This window comes from Ips typographus, linkage group LG2, assembly GCF_016097725.1.
Source record: "Ips typographus isolate SLU linkage group LG2, UJ_Ityp_2.0, whole genome shotgun sequence".
NCBI lineage: Eukaryota > Metazoa > Arthropoda > Insecta > Coleoptera > Curculionidae > Ips > Ips typographus.
Genome location: NC_138423.1, coordinates 15975202 through 15987572, shown reverse-complemented (window position 1 = coordinate 15987572; position 12371 = coordinate 15975202). Strand labels below are relative to the sequence as shown.

Here is a 12371-nt window from a genome sequence, read left to right as displayed (position 1 = left end):
GTCACAGTAAATTTACGCCCATCACTAGTTAAGAGCATATAATTCGCATTTTTTAACTAATAAAAAGAAAATTTTGATCACTGCAATGTCTTGTTCTACTAGTCACCAATTTAAGTTTTTTGGTTTGATAAACATCTTTTAAAAGATTTTAAGGACATTTTTTTCCTGTAACTATTTTGAAATGTATGCGTAAAGTAGCATAAAAAGTAACAAAAATGACACAAGAAAAACAAACACTCACCTTTGGTATAACAGGTCTACTAGGCACTCTGCTGGTATCATTGGATATGTAATCAGGTACGTCAGTTCTTGCTGTAAAATTGAACACAGCACTAGTAGCTTCTTCCTTTTTAGGTTTGGTCTTTTTCGGGATAATAATTTTAATTGGCCGACTGTCTTCTACACTGGCGTTGTTTACAGCACTGCCACTACCGTTTACACTACCGCTTTGAACCGGTTTCACGACACTTTGATCAACTTTTTCGAACGCTTTAGCTTCATCTTTTGGTTTGTTGTTTTTATTGGTCGAGGAATTTATAATCGTGTCTGTCTCCACAAGATCTGGAACTTTGTAGTCCTGGGCTTTCGATTTGCTCTCCATGGACCGCGTTGGATCAGCACTAATTGAACTGCTGACTTTATTCAGTTTGAACTCGGGTTTCAACCAGCTGGGGTTACTTTGACCGTTACTTTTGGGAAGTTCTTCATTCTTTGACTTACTCACTCGACTAGCACTTATATCTGCATTTTCTGGTTCAGTTCTGGCGTGTTTCCTGGTGTCAACTTCATCTTCGGCAGATGTTTTACTCTCCCGTTCTTTCTTTTCCAATTTGGCAACGTTTCTCAGATTTTTCTCGTTGTTAAAAGCAGTTAAACCCAGTTTGACTTTATTGCCAGCGTTGTTACTGCTATTGTTAGTTTGATGAGAATTTTCCCGTACTGACTCTTTTAAATTAACGCTGTTTTTATCTACAGAAGGTAAATGTCTCTGATCAACGTCGGAATTCAGAAAGTTATAAGTTGCAGAAGTTCTGGTGATATTTATTTGTGTGCTTGGAGAAATAAATTCCAAAGTTTCCGAACTTAGTCGATTGAAAAGAGGTGCTTTAATGGGACTATGAATAGGGCTTACAAATCTGAAAAAAATTATAATTTAAGTGTAATTATTAAAGAGAAAAACAATCACTAACTTATTTGTAGCCTCAGGGTGATTTCCATATGAACGAATTCTTTCCTCTGTAATAAAATTCTCGGTAGTTTGCTTTCGATATGTGGGTGAGCTAATTTTTTGAATCGGGCTGGATGTTAATATTAAATCAGGAGTTTCGCATAAAGAATTTTTAGAGTTGTTTCTAAAGTCAATTCCGTCTTGACTTCTTCTATCCACTCTACAATAAAAAAATACATAATTATAATTTTTTAAATACCAAAGTCGAAATGATTGCTTACATAGATACGTCTGGTATAGGACTAGGTAAGTTATTGAAATCTTTCTTTTCCTGTTTAGGAGAAGACAGTTCCAAAGTTTTTGGTTTCATGATTTCCTCACTTAAAATTACTGGTTTGGCTGGCCGCACGTGATGATGATTGTTTCTACTTTTATCAGTTATTACTGGTTTCGAGGTTTTAATTGTTGGTTTGGTCGCTGTTGAGGCCACGTTGTTCTTCACTATAATATCGTTGAAACTATCAACTTTCGATGCAACATCGCCTAAAAAATAATCCATTTTTTAGGCACATTTCCTTTTTTTATCTTCTATACTCTAATCAGAATTAAACAGACAGAGATAGACCTTTCTTTTATCAGTACTTTAGTCAAAGTCGAACAATTGTGATCTGTAATCGTGTTTTCCAACCGTAGCCTCATAAATCTTAACAAACAAACAATACTGCACAGATTATTTTTATTAAATTATAACAAAACACACAACAATCCACACCTTGGAAACGAACACATAAAGGTGCACCAATTACCAATATTATTTGTTACTATGGCTATTATTGTCATTAAAAGCGGCTAACGCTAGACTAAGACAGTTCTATATTATTTTTTGCTTAAGAATGGATGTTAGTAACACGATTATTTTGACACACGAATCGATTATAGTTTTACCGTATGCCAGGGGCTTTGCAATTTTAATAGGTTTCCATGGAACTTTTGCTGCTAATTTAGTTTTAACAATCATGTCGTTAAAACTTTTAACTTCAGCTGCAACTTTGCCTGAAATTACAAGATTATACATAATAATAACTTGGCTAGACGATACAAAGTTCGCTAAAAATTGAAATGCAAAGCCTTAATTTACCATTACGTGGCATCAAAAACTTTGGTAAAACTTGAGTTTATGCATGTTTTAATCCTCAACATTTCATTCATAAAAAAGTTGAAATACTTTACTGAAATCAAAAAATGTTCAACAACCAAGACATAAAAAAAATTGTGTCAATGATTGTGTAAACGGCTGTGATGTGTTGTTTTGCAAATTTTTAATTAAAATACTCTCACTGTAAGATTATGGACATTTATTCCACTTTACATAACTAGTTACGCCTCAATCCTGTTTTACTATTTTGCTCAAGTGATTCTGTATAGAGGGTAATTCAAATTCGACCCTCACCATTGGGATTTCGGAAAGTATAACAGATACCAGAAAGTTTAAATTGGGGCAAGTTGCGCAATTTAAAGCTTAACCAAATGCAGTTTTAGAAATTCGAAGATATCCGAAAAAAACTAAAAATTTGACTTTTTGTATAAAATACTTGACAGTACTTGTCACACGCAATTGGCCTGAACATACTTAGTCACAATGAGGAAAAACGGGGCAATATTATTTAAAGCTTCATCACAATTTTGATACTAAGTTAATAATATGAGAGCAAGCCAACTGTAATCAGTAAGCCAACATCCCCACATAACTTTATTTAGTTGAAACTTAACCAAAACATGGCTCAATTTGGTGTTTTTTAAAATCCAATATTAAATTATTTAAACTTGCACTTAACATTATAAAAAAATGAAATTTGGCAAAAAGTTCCTAAAATGATGATTTTTCTCTTGGAAACATAAATGAGCGGTTTAAGTTAGAGATAATGCTAAGAAATCTCTCCTTCTGATTAACCTAAAGAGTTCAACAATGCTTGTATAATAATAACATTTTGTGCGGCGGTTTCTTTTCTAGATACATTTTTAACTATGCTTGACTTGCTCTAATAATCGTCCGAATTATCGTGTTTGACAAGTACTGGCAAATAATGACATTTCATAAACGTCTCATTAACTCAAAGCCAATATGGCGCCCATAAGAAAAATAAAAGTTGATGATCACTGCCAAAAAAATTGTGTGGAAAATTTGAATCCATCATCGAATAGCTGGGGAAAAGTGGCAATGAAAAGATGTTTTTAGTTTTGGGATATCTCTTCAAATAAGGTTAGAAATAAATAAAAACAAAAAATCAAATTTTCAGTTTTTTTCGGATAAATTCGGAAGCACTACTCAGAAATTTTTAAAACGGCATTTGGTTGAGCTTTAAATTGCGCAACTTTGCCCGAATTTCTCGTATCTCTTATAGTCGAATTTGAATTACCCTGTATACTTATAGTCTTAATTTGTGAACTTAAATGCCTGGTTACCTAGTATAACCTTATTTCTGCTGCTCTTCTGACAAACATCTTCTGTGACTAGTATAGAGCATTTAAATGCTAAAATTTAAATAATTCTATTCTTAAATAACTAAAAAACAAAATCTACTTCTTCCTAATAAATATTTTTATGCCACTAACATTGTGAAAGCGGCCAATAAATCATGATGCGACCACATCATGACAATTTAAACTTATTACGGTATCTTAAACTCTAAACACAACAAATATCGTGCGAATCCGCTGTTTTTCTTTCTAATAATAACCAGCTTTGGCATGGATGATTATCTTAAAGATAAAAACTAAATTGGACTACTTATCTTAATGACGGCATTCTCAGTTAAATTTTACAAGTTAAAGGATAAATTACTTTCTTGTCACGCTTTAAATTTACATACACTCTTCGAACGCTTCAAGAATAAATTTACTATTAATTACGTAACTTTGAAATGCACTTACCAGTGTGATGTGGTTTCTTGGTTCGTGTTTCTGGTTTTTTTTCGAAAATCATTTTAGCGTGCTTTACAACATCCACAGGCGGTTTTTCCCTTTCGTTTAGTAATGGCGAAATTCTTTTAGGACGATTTATTCTTCTGGAGAATTTATCACTAATTTCTTCGCCGTTACCGTTGGTTTCTTTTGAGGGAATTTTATACGTTCTGGAATAAATGATATTAAAATTTGCAGATTAGTGCTATTTAGAGCAAAGTGTAAAAACTAAAAAGTAATACAAGCGCTATTTAAAAAAAAACGTTTATCTATAAGTACTTACAACGTTTCACTTAAAAATATTTAATTTTTGCTTTGTTTTTGAATTTTTTTCGAAAAACCAAAAACGACCATTTTTAAAAAAGTGGTGTATTTTCGCTAATTTTAAAACCCCTCACAAGGACTTTTGGAGACCGATTATCCCAGAAAACTGCGTTTCTCGAACTGGTACATTTTTCGCAATTTTCTAATTTTGTTGTATGGACTGATGAAAGCAGGATTACTAATTGTGGTGTTTTTAATAATCACAACAGACATTTTTGGGCTGTAGAGAATCCCCAGAGGTTGCTCAAAGACAGATGCAGAGAATATTTGGCTTAAATATTTGGTGTGGAATCATTGATATGCAAATAAAATATTACTTTTATAATAAAGTTGCGACTCAGTAACTGAGCAATGTTTCTCATTTTAGGAAATCGTCGATCATTTACATTTGATTATAATCTTAATGGAAGGACGTATTTGGATTTATTGAGAACTGAGATCTTACCAGCTCTTCGAGAAATTGTGCCAAAAGAAGCTGATTTTAGAAAATTATGGTTTCAACAGGATGGCTGTCCTGCGAATAACACAGCGCCCGTTATGGATTTTCTTAGAGAAAGAAATTTTGGAAACAATGTCATTGCATTAAACCCTTCAATCCCATGGTCAGCTAGATCCCCAGACCTATTCCCTTTAGATTTGTATCTTTGGGGTCATGCTAAGAATGAGATTTATGAGTTTGAACCTCCTACAAATGTTGATGTTCTCCGAGAAAGGGTAATAAATACTTTTGCATTGATAAACCAAAATACACTTGGCAGAGTCATACGTAGGGTGCTAAAGAATTGCGAAAAGTGTCGACGAGCGAACGGGAGACATTTTGAAAATTTACCAGATTAGATTGAAAACTAGTTTAGACCTTAATTACATACTACATTTTCATCATTTTGTAATCGTTTAGATTTTGCATTAACGTAATTTTAAGAATTACTGTTTTTTAGCTTTTTTAACATAAAAGTACATTTTTTTGTAACATGTAATACATCATTTTAATGCAAAAAACGTGCTCTTTTTAACTAGATAAAAAAACAATATGGCGCCCATAAGAAAAAAAGGAAGTTGATGATGGTATCTCGAGACCAAAACGTCAGAACTGAAAACGAAATACACAAAAAGAGTGTCCTTAAAAAGTTGCTCTAACACTGCTCAAGCCAAATTTAAAAAATTTTAAAATTAGCGGAAATACAGCACTTTTTTGAAAATGGTTGTTTTTGGTTTTTCGAAAATAATTCAAAAACGAAGCAAAAATTAAATATTTTTAAAACGGTGTTGGATTGCCTATTAAATTCTCTAAAACTTTCCCCATTTAACCTTTGCAGTCCTCTTACGGGAAGCTGTATAGCGAATCGAATCTTGGACATACTGTATAACACTAGGGAGCTCAAGAAAACCCTTTTGCTCGTTCGTAGATGAAACATTTAGTGATTTCTTGGAAAATACTTACTTAGGTTTATCTGATTCAACATGCTTCTCTTCGTTATTGTGTTTAAGCATATCTTCATGCAAGGACTGCCTGTTATTAATCTTAGTTGTAACTGAAACCGACATAACTAAATCGTCTTCGTGATTGGCGCGGGATATAACCTCAACAGACCGAGCACGTTTCATATCTTGACGGCGACTCGTGGATCTATATCTGTTCCCTGGAAAAAAATCCAAAACCAAACTAAATTTTGCAACATTGTAATTAGACGTCCCTATAGTGTATTGCAATAATACAATTTTATTTAAGTTTTAATCCAGGTTTGCACAACATACCGCCTTCATTATTCGCACTTGTCCTCCTAATAAATCCGTCATCCTTTTCTGCATGACGCCCTCCATCGTCATCCAGCAAGTTTTCCAAACTGGTGGCTTTTCGTAGTATTGTTGGTCTCGGATTGCTCTCCCTCAAAGCCAAACTTAAATATTTGTTTCGTAAGCGATTAACGATTCCGGGGCCATAATGTAAGTCCTCCGAGTCCGAAGATCCAGGTGATTCCGACTCTTTGCAGTATTCGCTGTCGGAGGAGGATGGACACACCAGATGACCTTTGTGATGAATGTGATGATCGGTCCATAAACGTTCCTGAAAAAAAAATACAGAATGTTTTGAATTGTGTATACCTGATTGTTGTCATAAAGTGCAAACTAATTGAAAGTCAACGCCCGTGTTTTAAAAGTAACGGATAATTCTAATGATGTAACGAATTATTAAGTCAATAAACCGGACTTTTCATCAGAATGATTCCCCCAAAAAAACACAACCTTAAATGAACTGATATAACTTGATAAACCAGTAGAATATTAGGCCATTAACAGATTGGAAAAACAAGGTTAATACATATTTTTTGCGAAACACCTAACATTATTACTTCAAATCATTATTAGTAGAACGGTAGAATGTGACTAGATCAGTTTTACAAGTAATAATCATAATATGAATCACTTGCTATATTGTTTTTACAATCAACATGAACAAAAGCATAATAAACAAGAGTAAAGTCCCATTCTTTGACTCAGGAAATTTTATTGTCAATTCTTTAGTGTCGCATATCTCCAACATTAAAATGTTATAACTTGAGTGTTATAACAAGAGATTATTAATTGGTGACTTTTCTGACAAATACAGAGAAGATAATGACTGAAACATTGGATTGAATGCAAAAAAATATTCTACCCACAACCACAGTTCTTCTTGTTTGTAATACATCAATCAAATAATACAGAGTTATCTAGTTTTTATATAACAGGTAATATTCAAGAAAAATTAGATTTTTTTTGTGGGATACTATGCATACTAGTTTCTCTAGATTTTATAATAAACGCAGGGTGGTTCGAAATACAATATAATATGCAAATTGACAACTTGTTTTTGATTCTTGTAGGTATATTACATTTATGTAACACTCCATTTTTAGCTGTAAAACAGTATATAAGTTTATATTTTCTATTAAAACTCTTATTAGTTCCAATTATTCTACTTTCATAGGTTGAAAATTGGCTGGTTTCAAAGTTAATTTCAAGTTGAAAACTTAACTCTTAATTAATTAAAACTTTAAATTAACTTTGAATCCCAAGGTATGCTCTTTTACCTTGTTTTCTTTAAGGTAATTATAAATTTCTAATACAATTTTTAAATATTTCTGTGACAAACATTCTTTAAGATTGCTCTGTCTCTCGTTAACCCCCAAATTTATTCCAAACATTTGCCTCATACTGTATAAATCTCTTCATCTATTATTTACAAACCCACATCCCAAATTTACTGCTTTGTTATTTGACATCGGAATTTTCCCTAACTTCATTCCAGATTCATCAAAAAAACAGTTTATATAAATCTCATGTAAGTTTTACCCGATAAAAGTGTACATTCTTATGCTATCAGTATCAAAATACTTCAACGTTACCACGCTACAAGTTGTACTTGTCCAGCATTGAAACGCAGAATTAACTGCAGTACTTATGCACCTAGACAAGATTAGTGGACTGTAAAGCAGTAAAGCCGACTCTATTACAACATAAACCCACTATACCATTCGTTAACTGATCGGCTTATATAACGGAAAGGTAACGTGGGTAGTGTAGCAATTGATGGTTTAAGTCAAAGAGAGAAATTCGACTTAAACCATGATATAGAGACAATTATTATTGTTTTATATTAACAGCAAATCCAATTAGTATAATGCTGTCCAATCTCTGAAGATTTTGTAATTATGTTGTACCAGGTGTCCACGATTCACTGGACCAAAAACAGTTTTAAGATGAAACGTGTTTGGCTTCTTACCTAGAGAACATTTATAGTGTTTTTTTCACAGGAGATGAGCCATCCTGTATATTTTTAATTCTTACTCTATCTGTAGTAAACCAAAATTAAACACTGTACTAAAAAATAAAAGCAGGTTTTTATGGTTGACACAAGTTAGTTTATTACTTCGCAATCGACTTACAGTTGCAATAACCGACCTTCCAAGGATATTGAACAAATGACTAATTTATTATCACGAGTTCTGATACCACATTGCGTGTTAACCGTGTCATTATTACTTTTAAATTATAATATATCCTGAACATAGAGGTCGTCGTAACGAGAGGGTCGAACTAGTTTCACCTAACAATATTATGTTTCCTTTTCTTGTAAGCCAGACAAACATAAATAATAAAAAACGACCATTGACCTACTATGAGGGGTTACAGAAAGTTTTAATCAAGATCCAAATTAATTATTGTATAAGTCAGTTTTGATATTTAATGTAACTGGTCAGTGGGTTATATTGTTTGTATTCGTAATACGGACTAATTACACACATTTGGTATAAATACTGAAATCAATAGTTCAATCCTATTTGCCTTTAAAAATATTAAGAAAAAAACTGATTTAACTGAGTAACTTTTAACGTCTTATGATGGACGTATGTAGTTTGTCACGTTTTGTTTACCTTAAAAAATACGATCATAATTGATGCATAAACGCCTTGAAGTCCACACATGTTATGGACATTCTTAAAGGTGTTCCCTTTATTTGCATCAGTCATTCAAGGGCAATTGGGTGTATTGTAAAACACCTGAAGAACGAACATCATTTGATCTAGTAATTCATTTTGTGATCTAACAACATATGGTACCAAGTCTCAAAAGATTGAGAACCACTACTGAGCAAAATGCAGCAGAAAGAGGATTTGTCTTTTAGTATGTAATACTGTCGTGTAACCAACCCAAAATACTGCCTTATCAGGCAGTGAAATTCATCCTGTGCAGGGGCGCCAGAAACGGTCTCCAGGGCCCCATGGCAAGGGCAATGCGGATGGTAGATGAATGGTGCCGTTTGGCAGGTCTGAGTATCAATCCAAAGAAGGTCCAGCTTATGCTATTCAGCAAGCAGCGGAATCTTAACACAAAACCCATGTCCTGTCAGAGACGAATCTCGAATACCAACTCACGGTGAAATATCTAGGTATATACCTAGATGCCAAACTATCATGGCGCGATCATCTTGCTTCCAGGGGCAAGAAGGCCATGAATATACTATGGGCCTGCAAGAGGGCTGTTAATGGCACCTGGGGTCTAAATCCCAGGGTGCTCTACTGCACCGCAGTCAGGATCATAATTCCTTACGGGGCCACAGTGTGGTGGCCCTGTGTAGAGCAAAGTTCAGCAACCACTCAACTGGAAAAAGTCCAAAGAGCGGCGTGTCTGGCGGGGACAGGGGCAATGAGGACCACTCCTTCTAGGGACCTGGAGGTGATGTTAAACCTCATGCCCAACTGTGCGTGAGAATCCTGCTCATTTGGGCACGGCAGGATATGGGGCTGGGCCACAGACCAGTGTCCGCTCCTACTGATGCCAAGCGATCATCACATCTCCAAGCTCGTGCCCTCAAATCTCTTCAAAGTCATAGTTCCTGGCAGAGAGGAGTGGGGGGCGATCGTTGGCAGAAGGACGCGCAGAGGCCGGCATCTTTGCCAGCTCCAGACGCTTGTCACAGAGTATCGCTCATCGCTCTCGGCAGTTACACTACAGTCTTTCAGGCTGAAATATATGCCATCCTTGTCTGCGGGCTGGTTTTCCTATCCGACCCGAAGAGGGGTGGCAGAACAGTCATCTGCTCCGACAGTAAGGCTACCATCAGGGCCATTCAGGCCTTTGAGTTGCGGTCTAAGTTGGTATGGATAGAGTGCAAAAGTACCTTGGAGGCCCTGTCTCGGGGCGGCGGGGTCCGCCTCGCGTGGGTGCCGGGACACACGGGCATCTCTAAGAAACCGCTCTCAGGACCTGAACCTAGTGTGGGGATCTCCTATAGTACGGCGGTCCGCCCAATAGAAGACATGGCTGGAAAACTTTTCCAGCAACGCTGGACAACTGCTCCCGGCATGAAACAGGCAAAGGACTTAATATCTGGTTCGTGCCCCAAACGAACTAAACTTCTGCTAAACCTAAACAGAGGTAAACTACGAACGATGACTGGTCTAATGACGGGTTACTGTCATCTGGCGCGGCATACGCACATACTGGAAATTCACGAAGACCCGACCTGCAGAGGCTGCTTGGAGGACGAAGAAACACCGGGGCATGTACTTAGTGACTTTTCTCGCCTTCCCGCCAAAGCGGTGGCATAGAGAACTAAGGGAGTTGCATCCGACTAGCTAGATTCATTGCATCAACGGGACTGCTGTAGCTCCGGCTAGCGGGACGCGATGGGTCCATCTGAGGCCTATGCGTATATCTGGGCTAAATAGCCCCCCGCAACACCAAAACAACAGACAGTGAAAAGACAGAACATACCCTTTCGTTAGTGTCTCAAAACCATCTCCACAGCTCTTGCATAAATAAATGCATTGCTCAATAACAAAGAAATGTGAAAGAACCGCCATTCATATCAATGCACTTTAAAGTGAACTTCATTATTGAACAGCAAATAAGAAACACATGTAGTTAAGTCTAATGAATTGCTTTTTAATGATTAATCTAATATATCATACTAATTAACCTCTGCATTGTTAAAAGATCATAAATGAGGCGATCAATCATGTGATTCAAAAAAATGCATATAATAATATGATGATTAGCACAAAATCATGTTTGTTTTTTTTTATTGGAAACCAATTAAGACAGTTATTCAAAATACTACGTTTTGTTCCAAATAAACAATTAGGATGAGAACGGGGCTGTCAAACACAATTACTGAGGTTTAAATGTAATTATGTTTTAATTTGGAGGGAACCGTTCGGCCCCTTCTGTTCAAAATGCTTTAAGGTATTTAACCTAAAAACGTAATGTTTAATTCTTACTTTAAACCTAAGTTTAAATGTATTTACTTTCACTTTAATTTTAAATGATGACGGGTCCCAGCCAAGAAAGTATAACGCACGATTGTCGTTTCAGAAACCGTAAAAATAAGGTTGAATTAATGACATTACACCCAAACTATTTTGCTGAACAGATTTGGATGTTTTTTTTTTTAAATATACACAGTTACTGAAAACTAATTTACAAATTTGCGTATGAAATGCAAAAATAAGCCGAATAGTAGAACATGGTTAATTTTACAATAGGCTCATCCCACAATTTTTTATATTTCAGAATTGGAAAGGAAAAAAATATGAAATACCTAATTTTTTTATTTTAAAAATAAAAAACAGACTCCACTCGTTAGTTGACTTTGAGGTTATAAATCAGCTGATCGGAAAATGCTGTCAATCAGACTGAAAGTCGTCTACGTCATACATGCGGCAAAACCGTTGTTTTGAATTGTTTGAAAGTCCTGTAAATTACCAAGACATTTTTTTTGGAAATTAACTACAAATTTCGACATTTCAGACTAGGCTTCCCGATTTACGAGTATTGAAACGCGATTTTACGTTATTTGGGATGATCCCATTGGTGTAAAAATTAGTTCATTTGCATCAAAAATAAGGTCAGCCAAAATCAAAATGAACAATCATGGTCTAATTATTTACCGGCCGTATTTACACATATTCCATTATTTACCATGTCCGTGTCTACTGATAACATTTACTGATTAGATTATATCCCTTTTTTGAAATACCGATACGTAAGTTTAATTTTTGCGATGACGTTATAGATGATTCACAAAAAAATATTCGCTCATGTTTCAGTGTCAAGAATTACAAACCAATTTTCTAATAAGATAAATTTTGATCAAACTTGTGAGACTTATTTGAATGATCTCATACTATGTATTTCTTGTATGTCTAACTGAATTGGTTAGAAAGGGGCAAAGTTCAGAGCGTAAATTTCCAAAAATGGAGTCCTGTATTAACACTGCTAGAACCAAACAGGCAAAAAAAAATTTCTCTTTTACTTTGAGCTATCGACATGTAAGTCAGACCAAGAGAATTTATTTTTGCTGCTAAACTATTATGCAACTGATCATTTGACACTTATTTTACCTATCAATTAGACATAAAAAATAAAACAAACA

General features: G+C 35.1%; 1 protein-coding gene across 3 annotated transcripts in view; it reads right to left on the bottom strand.

The window, feature by feature from the left end:
• bif (protein phosphatase 1-binding protein bifocal) overlaps positions 1-12371 on the bottom strand; it is a 42504-nt gene that overhangs the window by 22343 nt on the left and 7790 nt on the right. For 2 of the 3 annotated variants that reach the window (XM_081973431.1, XM_081973432.1), the window contains 7 exons: positions 6209-6518; positions 5895-6093; positions 4100-4299; positions 2114-2221; positions 1450-1711; positions 1191-1388; positions 242-1136 (listed from right to left, as the gene is read on the bottom strand). In XM_081973431.1, the coding sequence (XP_081829557.1) occupies positions 242-1136; positions 1191-1388; positions 1450-1711; positions 2114-2221; positions 4100-4299; positions 5895-6093; positions 6209-6518 (2172 nt within the window). The remainder of the gene's footprint in view (positions 1-241; positions 1137-1190; positions 1389-1449; positions 1712-2113; positions 2222-4099; positions 4300-5894; positions 6094-6208; positions 6519-12371) is intronic. The other variant, XM_081973433.1, reaches the window with a different exon arrangement.